Source organism: Uloborus diversus, unplaced genomic scaffold, assembly GCF_026930045.1.
Source record: "Uloborus diversus isolate 005 unplaced genomic scaffold, Udiv.v.3.1 scaffold_860, whole genome shotgun sequence".
Classification (NCBI taxonomy): Eukaryota; Metazoa; Arthropoda; class Arachnida; order Araneae; family Uloboridae; genus Uloborus; species Uloborus diversus.
In genome coordinates, this window is record NW_026559078.1 from 57,864 (window position 1) to 80,466 (window position 22,603).

General features: G+C 31.4%; 1 protein-coding gene across 1 annotated transcript in view; it reads left to right on the top strand.

The window, feature by feature from the left end:
- LOC129233978 (WASH complex subunit 4-like) overlaps positions 1-22,603 on the top strand; it is a gene marked incomplete at its 3' end in the record, with an annotated part of 72,527 nt that overhangs the window by 44,561 nt on the left and 5,363 nt on the right. The window contains exons 13-20 of the mRNA XM_054867889.1: positions 1,925-2,015; positions 5,120-5,175; positions 5,257-5,336; positions 11,043-11,148; positions 13,881-13,997; positions 17,965-18,133; positions 18,676-18,830; positions 20,784-20,858. Of these exons, the coding sequence (XP_054723864.1) occupies positions 1,925-2,015; positions 5,120-5,175; positions 5,257-5,336; positions 11,043-11,148; positions 13,881-13,997; positions 17,965-18,133; positions 18,676-18,830; positions 20,784-20,858 (849 nt within the window). The remainder of the gene's footprint in view (positions 1-1,924; positions 2,016-5,119; positions 5,176-5,256; positions 5,337-11,042; positions 11,149-13,880; positions 13,998-17,964; positions 18,134-18,675; positions 18,831-20,783; positions 20,859-22,603) is intronic.

Consider the following 22,603-nt stretch of genomic DNA (forward strand, 5'->3'; position numbering starts at 1 on the left):
TACTGATGTCACCACCCCCTTTGACAAGAATTTTATTATGATTATTATAAATCTTCAAAGTTTTAGATACGAAAAAGAAATAGTACATGGATTCAATTTTAATGTTTTTGACTTAGTTTTGTTAGGTGTTTCTTCTAAGCGCATTATGATTGAAAGGATTGATTGAGTTTGTTTACTGATCTATTGCTATTTTTAATTGTTTGTTCCTTTTCAAAAAAAAAAAAAGCAAAACAATCATCTCTAATGAGTTTTCTCAACTGTTTGATACCTGTAATCTCATATATTCAAAGCTTATGGTAATGTGGCCAGCCTGTCTGCCTAAAGAAATATTAGTTTTGATGAAATTTTGAGGTAAAAGGAGCCATGGCACAGGATGCGCATTGAAAATTTAGGGGGTTTGAGATTTGAAAGAGTTTCAAACTTATTTGGGGAGGGCAGGAGGGGGGGGGGCTCTGTAGTATGTGAGGGAGTGTGCCATTACCCAAGGGAGATGTACACTCCTGCTTAACTGATAATTTTTTTTACATAGGAGGAAAACACTGGTTATTGAAACTTCACCTCCCTTACAAAAATTTCTGGATTTGCCCCTGATGGAGGCTCAGTGGGTATATATGATCACTCTTGAGTGATGCAACTTACTAAAAAGAGGTTGGTGCTGATGCCATCACCTACTACTTCACTTGTGAGCTTTGAGTGATAGCCAAGACTCTCGATCTTTACAAGTCTCTCCTTATTATAGAAAAAGTTAAATGTCTTTTGTCATTCATGTGACTCAAAAGCAACCCTCCAAGCAATTCTAAATAAAGGCTCATGGACAAGAGCACCCATATGCAAAATTGTAAGGGGGGGGGGCTTAGATATTTTCCCCATGGGTTAGGAGGGTATTTTCTTCATGGAAACCAATTTCAGGACAGATTAGAGTCATTAAAATATTTCATTTTTAATAACTTATTCATTAATGGCTGGAGAATAAATGTTTTTACATTTTTGCAAAGAAAAAAGTACCAAAAGCAAGAAAGTTCTAATTTCAAATGGGGAATTGACCCCCTTTTGCCCCCCTATATGGGCGCCCTTGCTCATGGACCTCTGAAGAGATTTGCACTCACCTGTTTTGTTACAAGGGGGGGGGGGTAAATAAACTGTTGCTTTATCCAATGGTTATCTGCAGAAATTTTCATTAGAGGCAAAAAAAATGAGGATAAACTGGCAAAAGAGGGCAGAAATGTGATTAATGACAACCTTGTCAATGTTACCATGTTTGACACAAATGTGGTTGCAAATTTTTAAATTGAGGGAGAAGTCGATTCCTGTTAAGCATCAATTTTGTAGTATAGATAGAGACCACATTACATTAAAGACCATTGCTAGACTGCAAAGAACAGGTCGCTGCAGAGGAATGAAGATTGATAGGAAAGATAGAATTTTCAGGAATTGTGATAACCGTTTGGATTCTGATTTTACACCTGCTCATATCTTTGTTTGCCTTGCTATTTCCGCTGATTTGTGGGAAATAGGGATCCTGCTTTTGTCAGTAAACCTCTATGAGAAGAATATCAAACAGATTGCCAGGACTATCATCTAGGCCTATGGTAGTGTCTGATTTTGTCTTGCCATGGACATATTATCATCATCATTGAAAATACTCTTTAAAAAAGCCTTAAATAAAATCCCGACATTTAATATGGTAAAAAACACTAGCATGAAATTAAATTCAAAACCAAAATTAAAACTGAAAATGAATCAGTTTCCATTAAGTGATTTAAGGTAATAAACTATTAGTTTTTGAGTTGCGGAAAATGCCAGGAGTTTTGAAATTTGTATAGTTTCTCACTTAACATCATTAAAGCTAAGTTAGTTGTAAGAAAAATAACATTTTGTTAATGAAAATGTTTTCTGTTACTTAACTATTGCTTTTTTAATTTAGAAAAGGCTTATATCAGATAAGAAGTATAGCGAAAGAAGATTAGATGTTTTATCTGCACTTGTCTTGGCTGAAAAATCTCTTAATGGACCAGGTAAACACACACACACACACACACACACACACACACACACACACACACACACACACACATATATATATATATATATATATATATATATATATATATATATATATATATATATATATACATATATATATATACAGTCGAGCCTCCATATATCGAACTTCCACATATCGAAATTTTCTATATATCGAAATCCCAGCAAATTTCAATGTTTATTACATAGAAAAATTGTTTCTATATATCGAAAAAATCTCTATATATCGAATTTTTAATCGAGACATTCGTAGATCTTTTTTTTAACTTTAGGCTGTTTGTCTCATGAAAAATTAAGGTTAGCGGGGAAAATTATGTTTACTAAAGGTTGCTAAGAAACTCATAAGAAATCTAGGTTTGAAGGGTGTGTAGATAGGTCGTTGTTTCGTTCTGGAGTTCTTAAATTCCCTCAAGTTTATTTCAAATCTTAGTTGTAACCAGTAACACTCAAATCAGTTTCAAGTTATCATTTTTGTCTGTTGATTATCATTCCTAGTCTTTTTAGCTTCAGTAAAAATCATTCAAGTGAAGAAGATTGATTTTTTATTTTTCTCTCGATTACATTGTCAAAACGAAAATCCCCTCATGTTGCAAATCAAGTTGAACTGCCGAAGAATGAAGAAGTATGAAGGCACAAAAATGTAATTTCTGTTAATTTTTCAGTTATTCACTTTCGTTTAATCCAATGCTCGTATACATTAGAAATTGGGTTTCATGCACGAAAATTAGCTTTAATTTTAATGTTTTAGGAGATTTTTATGATAAAATAGGATCGTTTCTATATATCGAAATTTCTATATATCGAATTTTTTTCCGGCAATTTGCTACTTCGATATATGGAGATCCGACTGTATATTACAAAATGCAAACAATAAACACATAAGGGATTTACAAAATTAAACAAATAAAAATACTAAAACTAATAATAAGACTAAGCTGATGAAACCAGAAGTCTTCAGCAGTGGAACCTTCATCCTAAGGTCAACAGACCCAAAATTTTAAGCTAAAAACTAAAGCGAGTTTTAAGCAAGCTTATTTGTTTAATTTTGTTAATCCTTTATGTGTTTATTGTTTGCATTTTGTAATATTTACCTGGCTGTTTGTTTGGCTGCAGCATTGGGCTTGTGGTTTACTCCATTTTATTTTATGTTATTCTTTTCTAATTTTCTTTTATTTTGTTTCAGTATATATATATAAAATATACTAACTGCGTTGCACAACCTATTGAAAAATAAAAGTTATATTAAGTGACGCTTGTTCAACAATCAGTGTTAAATAAGAGAAGAAAAAACACTTGATGTAAAATTTCCCGTTAGAATAATGACAATAGTTTCTTAAAATCTTATTAAAATTTTGACCTTAGTGCCTAAAAATTTCCATTCAAATAAGAACTTCGTAAATAAAGTTTACATTCCCCTAAAAATCAAAATACCTGAATGAATGAGGATAAATATAGGTAAAAGGATCATTTGAATGAAGGCAACAGTCTCACAGTAGCATCAACATACCCTTTGAAACCTCATTAGGATTAGGGAAAATCAGTTTTAAAATAGGAATTTACCATCTGCTTAGGTCTAGTATCTTTACATAGTATAAAATGAAATCCCCAAAAAGCGTTTGTGTGTTTGAACTTGCAAAACTCAAGAACTACTTGGCTGATTGCGCTGAAATTTTCAGTTTGTTCCTTAAAGTCCTGAAAAGGTTTGCAGACCAGTTCAAATAAAATTTGATGAATAGTTCTTTTTTTATTCCAATTCACATCCAATTTTCACATAAATTCTCAAATTGGTGGTGAAAAATTACTTTCACATATTAATATTACATATCGTTAGAAAGGGTAGAATTTTCCTCATTCTACGCAATTTGTTTCAATGCTCTAACTTTATTACGGCGGGAGTTATTTGCGTTTTTAGCTCGAATTGTTTTAGGCTTAGCTGAACTTTAGGCACTACTTTCTTAATTAAATAAATCAGTAAAAAGTGAAGGAATTGTCCCACAGCTTTCTTTTTGACGCCATTGGAAAAAGCGACCTTTTTTACGCCAGATCTAACTCGACCTATGGTCGAAAAAATAAACTTTTATCTCAAAAGGAAAAAAAAGTTACAAGCCTTTTTAAATCAAGTTTCAGAAATCTCGATTCCATTGAAATTGTGAACCATTTTCTTTCGAATTTTAATTCCTTAAACTTATTTTATTTTGTGTTTCCATGCTTATGCATTTTAAATCCATCTTTCTGGATTTAATTTCTTAAAAGTATTTTAATATCTGTTGTCATTGTTTGGAAAGGAAATCATGATGTTTTTTTTTATTTATTTTTTACGCCTGATTTTTGAATATACGTCACTTGACACAATTTTTATTTTCAAGATAGACCGGGCAAAGCTGGGCAATGCAGCTAGTCATAATCTAAATCTAAAAGTCCCATATAGCCTTTCCTTGAACCTATTGCAAAAGTGTCCACCCATAAGGTGGCATCTTGTTTTTGAGAAAGCAGTTCTTCAACCCATTCTTGAGAACATTTACCTCTTGGAGCTTTTTTAAAACTATTTTATGAGTTATTCATTAAAAAGTGTATTGAAGAAAAAGCTTGTTTATTTAAAGAAGCTAACTATAGCTTTCAAAAAGTTTTTCAGTTTGATGTATCATGAAGAATTTTAATGCACTCAAAATTTCAACGTATATGTTTATTCAGTTGAGTTTGTTCAAGATTCTAAAAGTTCTATATCTTCTCTTCAGCCTCTTACATTTTTTGTTCCCATATTTTGTGTAGTTCAGACTTTTACTAGTAATTTGGTATTTGGTTGCACAAGCCCTTGTACGAATAAACTAGAATGAATATGTACCATGGAACAAGAATTCAACTTTTCAAAAACTTAGTTTAATTTCCATATGATTTTTTTTCTTGATAGTAATTTAGTGACTAATCCTATGTAATTTTTCTTGTATGTATAAATTAATATTAATTGATCAATTTTATGTTTGATTAAAATCAACATCTTAACAAAAAAATATATATACAGTATGAGGTATTTAAATTTTTGATTTTTAAATTATTTTTATTATTTAAATTATTTTAGGGACTAAAGAAAGAAGATTAATTACTTACTTAGCTATGTCTCTTGGAGTACAAATGGTAAGTTTTTAATGGTTTTGAAGCTGTTTAGTATTAAATAACCTATGTCTTAAACTTCTTACTTTTAGTTATATTTTTCAGAAATCATTTAAAGAAGATGAAATCGCCAGCTTTGCAAGTGTAATGAAAGAACTAGATTTTATATGTGATCTGAAACAAAAGTGAGTATGTAATAAAATTACTTGTTTGCATGCTGTTGATTTATTTTTTAGCTTAATTTGTTTTGAAAAGGATCACTTCATACAATGCTTCAGAAATTTGTGGTTAAAGTGTAGTTAGTGTAATAATAGCAATGTATTGCCGACTAAATCCTTTACTTTTGGGATAGAACTCTTTGTTATCCATCATTTCATTTTATTTGAACACTAGGGGCCAATCCCGAACTTGTACAGGTTGAAAAAATTATCTGTCTTAAATAAATATTCTGCAGATTTTTTTTGTTTTAAAATATTATGGTATAAGTTTTATCATGGTATACTTGTACATACGCTTTTTGTTTCATTTTTATGAGGTTTTGAAGGAAGTTGATTCACTTCATTTCCTAATCAAGAGAGACCAACCTTTACTTCCCCGTAAACAATATAATCTTCCCATATATAATGTTGTACGTTTGACCTTCAGTTTTGATGATGGTGATGGCATAAGAAATTTTCATTGGAAATTGCAATTACTTATATTAGAAATGAAAATGTGCAAGGACCATGGGATTTCAAGAAATATTCCTGACTGACCTGCTGCTCATTCAGTAAGAATAATATGGTAAATCATATTAGTCCACATTGATTTTACTTGGGGTTGCATACATAAGACAAATTAAAGTTTCACAACGAAAAATTATTGGAACACTGCCTTTAATTTTAATAGAATGAATATGGGATCTTAAAAGTATAATTAAGATACAAATATTGCACAGAGTCCCTAAAAGGAGAATACTTTAAACTGGCTTAAAGTATATCTGCACGCATTCATCAAGGGAACCACAGGAATAGTTTAGTAAGAGTCACCGGCAAATGCAAAGATGACACTTCTCTCAATGTTGTCTTAATCTTTTAGTTTGTTTAGAATTCACGGCTTCTATATACAAACAGTGGCTAATCGAACATCCGTAATACATTATGTGGCAGACCTTTTGAAGACCCTATTGAAATGGCCCATTTTTTCTTATGAAATGTACAGAGTCTTTCTGAAGGGAGCCATTCAAAGTAGTTAAACCTGGAGTGGTCAGTTTTTCGACCATTAAGAAAATTGCTGCAATAAAATTTTTAAAAAAATTACAAACACATGCTCAGTCTGCCTGTTGATTTTGGTTAGATTTATTTAAAAATTTTCAGTTCCACCGGGTATGCCGATAAACATTAATTTGCATTCTGGTATCATAGGCTAGTTGCAGATCGGTTACTAATTTAATTGCTTGATTCGAAACGTATTCATTCCGTAGGCTGTAAGCATGTATTAATCTTGTCCAGAACATATAAACATACAAAATAAAAACCCTCTCTTTTTATAATATTAGTATAAATAAAAAACCTCAAAGGGTAGCTCGAAATGCATTCAAAATTACAGCTTTTAGAATCACAGATTAATATCATCTATCTGCATTACTTGAATTTGAAAATTAATTTACTCAAAGTGGATCCTAGTTATATTTCATTTGAATAAATTTTCATGCATTAACATTCTGGGAGTCTAAATGTTTCGCGATGTCCAAGGCTAATAGAATGCAATATACCTTATCTGCTGCACCCTCAAATTCATGTATTGGTTATGGCGGTTCTTATACCACAATCTTTTTTTTTCACTTGTTTCTATTCCTTAACATTCAGTTCATAGGGAACAACTTTCGACTATTTTATCACTGCAAGTTTGACACAATCAGCGCTTTTATTTATGTATATAACGATAGATTAGTACGAAACATAAACTGGTAGCGAAGACAAACTATTGCTTTAAAAAAATAGTATAAACACATATATGCATAATTTATAGCCTATGTCATTCAGTAAGAATGCACCATTCATATAGTGAAAGAATTTTTCAAATAGCTGCAATGGTTCCGGAGATTACCTCGAACATATAAACACAAAAATCTGCCCTCTCTCTTTATAATATTAGCATAGATAACTACAAATCTTTTTGTTTTTGCTTCCCAAAAACTATTATTATTTCCCTTATAAATCTTATATAAAACATATTTCACTTTCTAAATGTAAAAGTTAAATATACTATTGATAAATAAAATATGAAAATTGGTTCAACTTCATTATTTAGTACAATTGAATGGAGTTTTATCCGAGTAATCGCTTGAAATTCAGTGATTTTCTTTTTAAAGCGTATATTCTTTCTATTTAAAAATATTAAAAATATAGTTTTGATGAGAATTTGTAGTGGTTTTTGGTGTTCAAGCATTTTAGTGCTAGAGTTTAATTGTAGTAACTGAAATGTTCAAAATCCAGAAACATAAAATACTTCTTTCATTTTAGATTTATGTTTAAACTAGCAAAAATACCCGGTGTTGCCTGGGTCAGAAATAAATGTAAGAAACAATCGCTACTTCCTTTCGTTTTCTGTTTTAACTGAAAGAACTCAAAACATATCACTTTGACATGATTAAAAATCAAGCTTCTTCCTTACCCATTAAAGTAAAATAGAAATAAGTATAAAGAATGATCGAATATTCATTTAGAAACGAAAGCACGAATTTAAGCATATAAAAATTTGAAGAATTTCCAAAATATGAACTAACAAAAACAAAGATCACTGAAAAAACCGTGCGCTTTATGTAATTAAATAGTACACACTCAAAAGAAAAAAAAAAGCTCTCTACTATGTTTCTTTAAGGATGCAAAAAGTAGAGTTTCCAAATGTTTAAATGACTTTAAACTCATGTCTACTCCGGAGAAGCTTTGATTCAAAAAATTCATTATGATTACTTTTATTATTGCTGTTGTTAGGCAACGAATTTTTGTAACAATGGGTTTTATGTTCGCAACTTCAAAGCTCGAATACTCTACCTTGCGGTGATTACCAATACTAAAGAAAAAGATAAAACATTCCATTCCATGAATTTTCTTTAGGGTAAATTTCCGGCTTCAAGCAGTTTGTGGTGTAATGCAATTTCAGAAGATTAAAAAAGAAAGCTTCGCACAAATACGATGAAAAAGTACTGTCTTTCCCTAAACGTCAAAGCAAGTTATAAGCTATGGCATTTGTTTCTTTCACCTTTTTTCATCCGCCATTAGACAGTGGCTGCTGCGCCCCCTATAATTTATTGGAGTTGCGAATTTAATTATTAATGGAGAAATGATATGAAATTTACTGTTCTCCACCATAACTTTTTACAACTAAGTTTTTAAGGAATAAATTACAGCCTAAGTTGCTCCCTCATAATGTATCTATCTATGGTGAAAAAATGGTTGAAATCCCTCCAGTAGTTTTGAAATTTACCCCGGACATTAGGCCAGAGATTAGCCCTTTATGTATAAAGATGAGGATGCAATTCCTGAGAAAGCAATAAATGTCATGCTTGCTCCAGAGAGGCCTTGGTTCAGAATTTACATTATGATTACTTTTAATATTGGTGCTGTTAGGCAACGAATTTTCCTAGCAATGAATTTTATATTTAATCATTTAATGGGGAAATTACATGAGATTGACTGTTTTCCACTACAAGTTTTTAAAACTACGTTTTTAAGGAACGAATTATAGCCTAAGTTGCTCCCCGATAATGTAGCTATCTATGGTGAAAAAATGGTTAAAATCCGTAAAGTAGTTTTGAAGTTTACCCTTGACATCCGGACAGAGATTAACCCTTTATGTATAAAGATTGAAATTAAAAAAACTTCAACTTAAAAACTGAACACAAAAAACTGCTCAAATTTCTAATCATGCAATTTTTAATATTCACGTGAACTATCGTAACTTGTTTGCAAAATCATATTACTATCCCAAAAGTTATCTCTTAATGAAGCTGCTTTTTAGCCTACTTTCCCAGTAAAAGTCAGAAAAAGAAGAAAAAAGCATGAAAGAAGGCTTATTGCATCTTAAAAATATCGCGAAAAGCAAAAAAAAAAGGCAAAAGTATATAAAATAATTAAATAAATATTGAAAAATTAAAAATTTCAAAAGTAGGGTATTGAGATGGGGGAAAATGTCTGTCTGTCCCCCTAATAATTTTTGAATGAATAGTCCAATTCGAAAAAACTTTTTTTTTGTTCGAAAGATCTCGGCAAGGACACCTCTTTCCCATATTTCGCTTTTTGATTTGAACTATTTTTTTTTTTTCAATTTTGAACAGTTCAAAAAAACTTAATATTAGCACCTACGGGGAAATTCAAGGCAATTCCAAACTGTGGAGCGAATTTGCTTCAAACAATTTTGAACAGTTCAAATCCTTTAACATTAGTGCCTATGGGGAAACTGAAAGTCAATGTAGATTCCGTACTTGAAGGCGGATTTACTTCAAACAAATTTTGTTGGAAATAGCTCTTGACGCCAAACTCCAGACTTCGACTCTGAGAATTTAGTGGCACTGGACTCCGACTCCTGTGCCCGACAATTAATCGGACATCGACTCTGACTTCGTAGCTTTGGCAAAAATTTATACACGTATGACAAATGACTGACTCCGATTCTCGGATATTCGACTCCGACTCCTTTACCCCAAAATGAGATTGACTCCGACTCCACAGCTATGGTTTTGACTGTGAAATAATTATTGTTGATCTGACTTGTTTTTATTTTTACGCTGAAGTTTTAATTTAGGTATTCAGTTTTCATCGAATAAACTCGAAGTCATTTAATTTCTACATAAAGATATGCGCAGACGATTTTTTTTTTTTTTTTTTGACAATGAAAATTATTTCTTTAAGTTGATATTTTATTGTTTTTATTTATTTTGGTAAGTGCATTAATTCATTTAAAAAATTGTTTTTGACAACAGGGGAAAAAGAAACAATTTTTTTTTGATATGTATTTATTTTAAAGAGCTTATTAATTTTAATTATTATTTTTTCGTTTTGAAAGCTGTTAAAGATTTTTTTAAGGGAAAAATGTGTATTAGCTGCTTTGTTTAAAAGTTGCTGCTATTTTTTTTGTTCTTTTCTTTTTTTTTTTAAAAAATGAGTGAGGAATATTTTATTCCTAGAAATCAGCTTAAAGTATTTTAAAAATATGCTTGAAAACATTTGCAATTTCAGCTATTTTTGAGAATATTGATCAGGTACTAGAAAGTAGTATGGGAATACAGGAAAGTAGGCTCGTCTAGTTCTAGATGGAACTTCTTGTTCTACATAGTGTTATGTTGCCAGTGAGAGTAACATAATATGTGTTATGGTTCTCAATCTCTTACCGTGGAACTGGTTCATTAGCTATGCAAAAAGTAATCCCTTTTTCCAACTATATAGATTGTACCATTGAGAAAAGATAAAATGGAGGGAGTGAAGACGTTTATTAATGAAACCAAGACCTCAAGTCATGTGATAGTTTAAAGCAAAGCATTGGAAGAAGTCAGGTTTCCTTCACTCGTCTCACGCCAAAGGTGCCAACGGTTCGCCGTTGTTGAGTCACATGACTTGGGGTCTTTGGGTCAGCTTTTGCTAAGCTAATAATGGGACTTGCTCCTTCCATTTTTTCTGCTCTAAGGATTGTACAAGTGGCATATCAGAAAAATGTCATCGAGTTTTGTTTTCTGATAAGAAAGTACTTGTATGCTAAACAATATGTCACAGAAGAAATATGTGCTAACAGAAATTTGACTTAGTACGCCATAGTGAGAAAACAAAAAAATGGTGATGCAGTGTCAATTTTATTGAAAATTTACTTTTTGCTACAAAAAGCATATAAAGTTAAAATTTATCTTGAATTTTTAGAATCCGGGAAGCTTGTGATTGTAGTTTTATGTATTGGCATCATGTTGTATTTCCTACATACATTACTGATATTTACGAAAATGGAGCAGATACTCATCATATACAGGTAATTTGTTTTTGAATTCAGTAAAACATGTATGTGGTTTAAGTCTTTGTAAAATTGTATGAATGGTAAAGAAGATGGTAAAAAAGACCTGTGAAGTTTTTATGTCAATGCTTTTAAAGTATATGAACACCTTTTATTTAAGGATCAGTTTCTAGTCTTGCAAATTTAAATTTCAATGTGTGCCCTTTTCTTTCTATTTTTTCCCCTTCATACCAACCAGCAATTTTTTTTAAATTTTTCATTCCTTTTTTTCTCCTCCTAGTTTACCTGATTATTTTCAAGGTACAGTAGAACCTTGATTAATCGAGCTTCGATTAACCGAGGTTTCTGTTATCCGAGCCGATAATGAAGTCTATTTTTTCAAAGAAAATAACGTAAATATTATGAAATGATGAATTTTCTATTTGAATATAAAAATATTTTCTAGAAATTTGTGAGGTTTTTAATATCTAACTTGGCCTTTTACAAGAATTTAATTGATTTCTTAAATCTTACTACAAGTTATTTCCCTATTTTATTTTTTAACTGTAAAATATCACTTTTTATGTGTTCATTTTCATCTTTAAAAATAATTCTATTGTATTTTTCATTAATCCATTGTAAAAGTTTGCGATTCTGACCAGATTTTCTAAAGTTTCTATTAACCGAGATTTCCGACATCCGAGGCACTAGTGGTCCCAATTAGCTCAGATAATCAAGGTTCTACTGTACCTGAAAAATTTCTTTGTCACTGATGTGATTGCTCTTTTATGGATTTGGACGAAAACCTTGAATCTGAAAATGAAATCACTTAACTTTTTAATATGTGTTTCAGTTTCAACACTCTTTGATATGTTTTTTGAACTGTTTAATCATATTTCAGCAATAACACAGTTAATAAAAACAACAATTAAGGTAAACACACCAGTACTGACCACTTCAAGGTTACTTATATACTTTGAAGAAAGTAATGAACCATAATAATGTGTTTAATGTACTAGTACTTAACGTAACTATCATACTGAATCAATTTTATTCATCAGTCAGTCCAATAGTTAAAGATATTAATGTATTGGAAAGGGTTCAAAGGCGGACTACAAGGCTAATAAATGAATTTTCTCATTTAGACTATGATTCCAGGCTTAGAAGGCTAAAAATGTACAGTCTTGAGCAAAGAAGAGACCGAGGGGACATGATTCAATTGTATAAATTTATTAAAATGAAAGATGTTACGGGGCTGAAGTTTAGCACTGAAAACAGGACAAAGGGTCGTTGTTTTAAGCTATTTAAATCTCAGGCTAACATGGATATTAGGAAAAATATTATTTTAGCAGGGTAGTGGAACCTTGGAACAGCTTACCGGAAGAGGTGGTAATGAGTAAGGGAGTAGATAGTTTTAAGAGGGCAATAAGATCTTCACTGGGGATTGTAAATTGACTGGGACCAGCCTAGCTGGGCCCAGAGCCTGTTGCTAGTCGTAACTTTTGTATTTGTATTATTTGAATTTAAAGTAAATAATGTAAATTCTTCAGATGGGAGAATGTCAGATAGCCACTGCTGAAATTTTCAGTTTTTGGAGGGGCCACTACTGGTCCAAATTTGAGGTTTGGGAAAAAATGGATAAAAAGTTGAGCAAATTAAAGTTCCGTCATTTTTAGAAAATGGGACGATTTTTGAAGAGTTGGGCTATAATACGCTCATTGATTTTCAAGAGAGGCTATAAATATTGCAGACTCACATTTTAAAAACATACTTCACTGTGGCCACTACTAATGCATTTTAAACCTGGAAGTGTCCACTACTGGTGTGTTTTCGTTACATGTGCATTTTTGTTTATTTATAAAAATTTAAGTTGACTCACATTAGGCTGACATTAAGTTTTACAAATGTCGGAAATGTTTAGGGTTTTTTTTTTTTTTTTCAAAGTAGATCTCTAGAAACAAAAGGTCTTTTTCAGGTTAGCATTATAAAAAATTAAAGTGCTATATGCTGCATATGAACTCTTGTTAACTACATTAAAAAAGTATTTTTAAGAAGTTCACTAGTTGTTTTGCTTGATAAATTGTTTTAGATTTAAGGATTTCTTTTGAGAATTAAATGAAGCAAATTTAAAATGTGCTCACACTTGCATGTGTCATAATGAGTCACCTGAAAATGTTTAAAATGCTTCATTTGTTAAGGATACAAACATATTTCATCACTTAAACTTAACTTTAAAGCTAGTGATGTCGCAGATGCTTAATTTGGCTACTTTGTTTGTTTCATTGAAGTTTTTAAAAATAAATTCATTGGTTTAAGTAAAGAGCATAGGTTTAAACTTTATTTGCAATCGATTTAAACTTTGAAGAAAATTACCTCAGTAAAATTAAACAGTTGGAAGAAAGCATTTGGGAAACAGCTGAAAACACAGTTCTCAAATAAAAAGGTGTTTTGGGGTATTTGAGGCAGATTGTTATAAAATTCAAGATAATACCTCAATGTGAAATATAATGCTCAAAATAGAGCTTGGTAATGTACTTTCTTAAACCATAGGAATCCATAGGGAGAACAACATTTTAATTACAATATCCATGCTTCTAGAAGAATTTAGTTGTGATTTTTTTTTCGCCAACTCTCTTCTTAAAATACAATTGTAACAATAAATTTATTTTGTGAAACTCAAAATTCTACTCAACATGTTTATATTTAATGTATTTTTTTTCACTGATCAGAAATCATATAAATCGGTTCTGATAGTTTCTATTTTGTTTCAGTACATGATATCTGCTTTGCATGATTGTGTTAGTCCAATACTTGCTTCACGGCATGAATCATCGCCTCGTATACTCTTGGATGCTTTTGAAAAGGAAACATATTCTACACTGAAAAAGGTATCTATTTCTTGGAGTCCTTCTATCTCTGTACATACTATATAGTTTTTCTAAACTGTCTTAAAGATATTTTTTAGTTGAAGTATTCACTACACCTTTATTTTTTTTGATTACTGAGCCAAATGAAGTAAAATGGGTATTATTGACCAAATGAAATGTTATTTGATATGGAGGTAATCTGGAGCCTGTTATCAGCCATGAAAGAGATGCATATGGAAGAGCAGTTTCTGTGTTTGAGGTGGCATCTCTTTGGGTGGACGTACAGACAGGGCCTGATTACCGCACAGGCCATCTGGGCCTAGGGCCCCATCTTCCTAAGGGGCCCCAAATTACTTAAAGACTTATGCATAGCATTGCAACTACATGAAAGATACTTGTATTTTTTTTAATAAAAAAAACTATGAACAAAAAAACACTTAAATAAAAAAAATGTAATTGGAAAAAATAAACTTTCTTAAAAGAGAATTTTTATTCCTTCTGCTAGTAATGAATTTACTTTGTGAGGTTGTAAAAATCGATTTACGATTTAGGTTTTTGGAAATCTTATTACATCTGGAAAAATTCTGTTTCAGTAGTTTATTTGTCAAGTACGCCCCCTTTTCCTGGTGTTTAGAAATCTTATCTTTAAAAATATTTTCGTTTGTGACATTTTTCCTCAGTATAGGTGTCCTTGCTGTTCTGGTGACGTAATAGTTTCTCGTTCCTAGTCTGTTTGATTTGCTTCCTTTCATTTTTCATTTATTTGTCATTTGGTTTTCATTGATGAACCATTCATTCTTCTTTTTATGCACTGATGAGGGGCTTGCATTTGATAGCGCCGAAACAGCTGTTTGCTGAATTTTTAACTCTTTTTTAAATGTTTTTATTTGTACTTTATACACGTTGGGTCATTTTACTTAAATATAAGCTGTCAAAAAATAATAAAAGTTTCATTTGAAAATGAGAAATTGAAGCATGAAACTTGGTGACGGCATAAACGATGTTTTTCTGTTTTCGTCAAGATAGAAAGCATATAAACAAATTGTCAATTTGAATGATTGTAAAACCATAATGGAAAACTTTAATTTAGAGACCTAGGTACATTAAGCAAAGGCACCCCGTGCTTAAATTTTCAGGAGGGTGAAAATTCTAAATTGGTCAATTAGATCTCCAAATTTTGGCAAATGATAAAATTCAGGTATGCACACATTGGTACATCTAATGAAAAGGGATATTCAATCATTTGAAAATTGCAATATTACAATTATCAGGGCTTCCAACACATTTTAGCCATAGAAAAGGGTAAAAGAGGACCATTTTCAATCAAAAAGGGGACTAAAGAGGACTAGTTAGGATTAAAAAGAGGACCTTGGGAGAACCATTCATAGTTAAACCCAGGGAAGCACCAAAAGGCAAATTAGCTGCCTGCTGCTAAATCCGTGAAGATAAATCGTTAATTTATACTAATATTATAAAGAGAGAGAGCGGATTTTTATATGTTCATATGTTGGAGCTAATCTCTGGAACCATTGCAGCTATTTGAAAAATTCTTTCACTAGATGAAAGGTGCATTTTTACTGAGTGACAAAGGCTATAAATTATGCATATATGTTCTCATACTAGTTTTTTAAACCAATAGTCTGTTTTCGCCGCCAGTTTATGTTTCGTATAGTTTTATACTTATAAACGTAAAAACAGTTACTGCTTCTTCCGAACCCGCAATGACAGAATAGTCGAAGTTTCTCTTTGAACTGAATGTTGAGGGACGGTAACAAGTAATAGAAAAAATAGTTCACTGTGTCAGCATAAGAACCTCAAAAATCTTGACATGCATTTGTGGCTGCAGAGGATAAGGTACATAGCATTCCATATTTGGATTTTGTTTGGGCGTAACAGACATCAGCACTCACCATCTTTTAACCTAATGAAAGCTTGATTATTCCGTAAATTGTTGATGAAAAATATTTATTGCACCAGAGTGATTAACCAACTAGATCGTACATAGTGACTCACTGCGCTCCACTTATTATTACTTGATGATTAAAACTTGCATGCTTGCATCTGTAACCCTGTCTCCTATCTACTGTGAATGTCTGCCAAGTCAATACTGATACCATTGTATACAGGAGATCCAAGGGAAACCAATTCGCAATGGGTCATTTCTCAAAACCTCAAAGGCTAAACATCCAGATTATCCTCGGGACATCCAAGGGCAAAAGGATTAAAATCATTAGCTGTCACCCGCTGCAGGCAACATTGAGCCACTGCAAACGTGGGGTTGATGACAGGGCCCGACTAACTGAAAGTGAGGCACAAGGCCCACAATACTTGGGGGGCCCCTTCTATCTTCTATCACTTCAAGTCAATGCAACATAAGGTTCAACATTATTTAAACGAGGAATATCTTCAATCAATAAATCATTAGTTTTTATTATTTTCCCAAAAAACATGATTTTTTAATGCTATGTATAAGTTTTTAAAAAATTCGGGGCCCCTTAGGATGATGGGGCCCCAGGCTCAGGTCTAGTTGGCCTGTAGAGTAATCAGGCCCTGGTTGACGAGCAAAGCAAGCAGGGGACAGAGTTCCCTATAGATAGTAAGAAAAGTTAAACTCTATGAAAGTTGAAGACATTCGCAAAATATCAAGCAAGAAAAGAAAGGGGGAAGGTAATAATCAGCTTAGTCAAAGCTCTAAAACTGATTTCCCTCTAAGTGAAGGAAATGAAACCTCAAAGCTAAGTGAAAAGTAGATTAAAAAATGAAAAAAATATGATATAACATCATAAAAGTAATGTATCAATGGTTATAGTTTTAAACAATAAAAAATGTGTCTTTAAAATTATGTTTTTTAGTTAGCAGATACAGTAGAACCTCCATATATCAAACTTCCACATAACAAAATTTTCTATATATCGAAATCTCAGCAAATTTCTATGTTCATTATATAGAACAATTGTTTTTATATATCGAAAAAATCTCTATATATCGCAAAATATTTCGAGACATTTGTAGATTTTTTTTCCACTTTAGACTGTATGTCTCATGAAAAATGAAGGTTAGAGGAGAAAATTACTTTCACTAAATGTTTCTATAGTGCTCATAAAAAATCTGGGTTTGAAGGGTGTGTAGTTAAGTCGTTGTTCCATTCTGAAGTTCTTAACTTCCCTCAAGTTTATTTCAATTCTTAGCTGTAACCAATAACACTGTAAAATCAGTTTCAAATTATCCCTTCTGTATGTTGATTATCATTTCTAGTCTTAGCTTCGGAAAAAACATCATCGAGAGAAAAGAAAAATTTTTTACTTTTCTCTTCATCACATTGTTAAAACGAAAATCCCCTAATGTTGCGATCAAGTTGAATTGCCGAAGATTATGAAGATGTATGGTTGGCTTAAAAATTCCTGTAATTTTTTAATCATAAACATTCATTTAATCTGATACTCGTATAAATTATAAATTGGGTTTCATGCACGAAAATTAGCTTTTATTTTAATGTTTTAGGATACTTTTATGATAAAATAAGATCTTTTCCATATATCGAAATTTCTATGTATCGAATTTTTTTTCGGCAATTTGCTACTTTGATATATGGAAGTCTGACTGTACATTAATTTCTTGAAATCTATTTCCTTTTTTAAAAATATTTATTTTATTTTTGTCTTGTTTGAATTTTATTAGTTAGTAACATGCATTATCTGTTTTATGAATGAATTAAATTACAAACTATTTACAAAAGTTTAGACAGTTAAATTATTGAATTTCAGCTTGTGGGATGCTATTGGTTAAAAAAGTTTTTTTTTTTTTTTTTTGAGTTACTTTTAGAGTTGAAGTGTTCAAAATTAATTGTAGACTGAAATCTTTTCATAGCTTGAAAAATTTATTTTGCCTGCTTAATTTTAACTTTTTTTAATCATCATCAATTTGTGATGGTTATTTGTAATATTACCTTTAGAATACCTTTAGAATTTTTCATCAAAATATTTTTTAGCACTTATTGGATCCTCTGTGTAGTGATGTTGAAACAGAACTCCGACTCCACTGTCACTATCACCTACAGCTTGATGACCGAAATCCTTTTAAAGTTGGTCTGAAAAATTATTCTCACATTCTCAATCTTTCGTCTATCAGACTTTTTGATCGTTTCATCAATATCAAATGTGAGTAGTCATTGGTTCCTCAAACTTACTGCCTTATAATATTTATTTTTGATCAATTTTTCCATTGATTCTATTGTTAATTTAAAGAACAATTAATTTTCATATTGAGTCTGAATTACATTCAAAATTTAAGTTTGTAAATGAAAGTAGTTAATTTTGTAGTGCAATCTATCTTAATCTTATGAAGTAGAATCTATCTTAATGAAAACTTTCAAATAGTTTAAGTGCTCTTGTTGACTAAATTTCATTCATTAATTGTTAATCAAACTATTGCTTTGTACAATCATGGAGTTTACATGAATTAGTGATCATCTGAAACCAGACATTCTCAATCCATTAATTAACATGAATTGATCAATAATTGAAATTGATTTCAATTTGCAATGTGTTAAAATGTATGTGTGACACAATGTAAATCTCAACGTATAAGGAAATTGGCTTTTATTCTTGTTGTCTGGACATTATATATTGTAAAAAATATATTTATCTTTACTTCAACTTCACTTTTGTCTTAAAGCATTAAAATGTATTCATTTCCATAGCTTTTGTAGAACATTACTTGGAGAAAATTTTTTACAACTTAACTACAGTCGCTTTACATGATTGGAAGACGTATGGAGAAATGAGAAATTTAGCAAAACATAAATATGGACTAACTACAGTTGAAGCTCATTTACCTAGTCAAACTCTTGAACAGGTTAGATTTTTTCCATATAGTTCTGTTAAATTTGTCTTTGTTTGCATTAAGTTATATCTTAGTGGTTATCTATAAAGGTTAATGTAAGGAAAACATTTGCATTCAATCTTTGAAAGGGAAAGAAAAGCATAATTTCATTGCAAGGAAGAAATTTAAAATTTATGCAATTGAACTCATTAACATTTTAAAACCATAGGTTAACTAAATAAAATGCAGTTTTTCACCCTTCAAGTTAACACAACCATGATTCGTTAAGATAAATAAATACCTTTGTGCTGAAAAGTAAAATAATAAATAACTTTAAAAAGCACAAATTGCAGATTGCCGTAGACACGTGTGTACAAGGAACACCTTTTTCAATGCAAAAGAAATGAGCATATGGATGAAAAGACATCCGACAAAATCATCCGACATCCTATCATTTCTTTTGCATTGAAAAAGGAGTTCCTTGTAACACCAAAACATGTGTCTGCTTTAATATGCAATTTGTGCTTTTTAACATTATTTTTTACATGGTTAATTATTCAATTTGTCAGAAGTCTATACTTGCTTGTCTTGCACCATGCATGAAAGTCAAAATGATCTCTTGAGTGCAAAATTTTTTTAATAAACTGCTTAAATAGAAAGTTAAGTATGAAATGCATGTTGTGTGTGTGAAAATGTGTTTAGTTCCTTTTTCAAACAATATTAGTTATGTTATTTTAAAATTTACAGATTTTTCTCACAAATCCATTGATCTAATAAAATAGCACTTGGCTAATTTCAATGTGTACACATGGAGAAGAGCAAATGCATTTATGCTAAAAAATGAATGTACATCTTTGTAGATTTCTAACTCAGAATTTTTAATATTTTTTAGCAAATGATTCTTTATGAAATTTAATTTAGAATTTATCTGTTCTAACTGAATACAAGAAGATACATCATTTTTATCAAATCTAAATGTTAGATTAATAAGAATGAAATTAATGCATTAGAAATTTCCAAAAAATATCGAATCGTGTAGTCTTGTTATATTATTCGTTAGGCTCACATTGCTCAATGTCAAAATATTTGAAACTCTTTTCTCTCTCTCTTACACTTTTTATAAGACTCGAAAGTGAGTAAACATATTTCAAAGTTTTGAATATATAACTGCAATACTGGCCAAAAGTAATTAAAATTTTAGGAATCCAGCATTTTTTCAGGAAGAAACTAAAAAAATATAGTTTCAGTTAAACTCACTCATTTTTTTAAGTGTGAATGTAGTGTGGTATCATTATATAATCTTTGCCAACAATTTCGGTTTGTCATCTTTAAATAATGTTAGATTCCTCAAACTTGCAATACCAGTATTGTTGTTAAAGTCAAAACTTAAAAATGGATTTCTCTCTTCACAGTCTTAAAAAAATCTAAACACCTTCAAATATTTTTATATTGAGCAATATGACACAATTACGAGAAGATTTGATGGTTTTTAGTAGACCAAGTTATTAGACCAATATGAACAGAATAATTTTAGATCACATGTTATTGGGAAAAAAGTACATATTATGAGTAGGGAAATACATTACATTCCATTCTCGACCAGAATGCATTTGATTTATTTTAATGTAAAAACACATCAAAGAAGAATAAAATGTATTTCAGCTATTATTCTTCATTTGTTTTACAAAATTTTTACAGCCATGTCCTACATATGAATGCCAGGTCCTTTGACCTTAAACTTTGAGTTGGGTATTTCTGTATTTATGGCTTTACAAATTGGGCCAAATTAAACACAATCATGGCTGTTTTCCACCATTGGTATATACCATAAGTAATTGCTGAAAATCTTAGCTGTAAAGAAATAATGTGTAATATTCTCTGTTCCATTGTCTTTTGCTTTTCTCCTCTTTATTGGGCAAAGTTGCATTTTCATTTAAGATGTTTAAATGCTCAGTCTATTTTTTTTTAATCATTAATTTCTTTTAGGGCTTAGATGTGCTGGAAATAATGCGAAATATTCATCTTTTTGTGTCAAATTATCTCTACAGTTTGAATAATCAGGTATGATATATACTGCTGAAAAACGAGAAAAGAACAACAGAAAAGATGCAAAAGAATTTTATACAGTATAGTAATGTGATACATAAGAAGTAACAAGTCAAAATGTGTGGCAAAAAGGGTAGCAATTGGTAATAAATGTGTCAAAATTTATATCAAAATCCCGCATTTTCAATTCTTTTATTGTTGACGGTTTAGGAAGGCCATGACCAAGGGCGGATCCAGAAAATGTTCAAGGAGGGGCGATTTTTTACACTTTGAAATTTTAATTTCTAAACATTTTCGAGGGACTGTAATCACTTTCCTTTACGACATCAAAATTGTCCTATAATTGTGTTTCTTTCGAAATACTCATTGTGTTTCTTCTGAAAAATATCCAGCTTAAGCCCTTGAACCTATCTCTAAATATCATCTAAGGTCTAAATTAAGGTTTTGGAACTTCAATTTTGAAAACAATCCTGTAGAAAGTTTCAGTTCAGTCCCCCAGACTAATAAGAGATGGGCTATGATTGCGTTTTCAAGACTTCGGTTCCGGAAGAATTCCCGAAAAGATCTCCCTTTTCTATTAGCACCATCGAAGATTGTGTGAAATTGAAGTTTTTAGAACTTTAATATTGCAAATGTATCCCGAAGAAAGTTCCTGAATATTGCTCAAGGAGGGAGCGATCGCCCCTCCCAAGGCAACCGTCCTTGGTCATGACCTCATGACCCTCCTCTTGTATCCGCCCCTGGACACTGATGCCATGGCGACCCACCTTCGTTACCCAGTGCTTATTTTTCGGGACACTGCTGTCTTAATAATGCATGTCACTTCATTGTTGAGTCCGAAACACTCCTCATATAAGAATTCTTTTGGCTATCTCTGCCTTATTGTAAAATTATCAATCTCCCTATCCTATCCCATACGTTTCTAGTATGACATTTTGGGTTTGCTGAGTTCTTCGCAAAGTCAATCACACATCTCAGGTGTCAAGTCATTGCAACTTCTATTGGTTTGTCAAAATTGTTACGCAAGTGAATGACCAATTACTTTTGCTACATTCAAGGTCTTTTATTCATGGATTATAATTTTTACCTTGACCATCAAGGGTGCCCATATGCAAAATTGTAGGGGGGTGGGGGCTCAGATATTTTCCCCATGTTTTAGCAGGGTATTTTCTAAATGGAAACCGATTTCAGGACAGATTAGAGTCATTACAATTTATCATTTTTAATAACTTATTCATTAATGACTGAAGAATAATTGTTTTAACATTTTTGCAAAGAAAAGAGTACCAAAAGCAAGGAAGTTCTAATTTCAAGGGGAAGGGGGGGGTCGAGCCCCCCCCCCATTGCCCCCTCTTATGGGTGCCCTTGTTGACCATGTGTTGTAGCATATGAAAATTTCAGGGCAGATGTTTCTTCTGATTTTTGAGGTTGTCATTATTAAAATATGACTATACCAATCAGAATGCAGTGTAATATTTGTGCACAAAAAAGAGGTGTAGGACCCTGATATATTTTTGAAATTGAAGTCTCCTAAACGCCTTAGGACTGTTTTAGATCATTCTAATGGAATGATAACACTCTTATTGTACTATCTAGATCTGTACTAGAAACAATTAACATCATTTCTACGTTTACTAAACCCAATCAAAAAAGGAAAACTTGTGCAGATGTGTGATATTTCCTACTTGGAATTATTTTTTCATTTTCTCATAGGGAAGAAAGAAAATAACTTTTTCTTACATTTGTGACAATACTGTCAT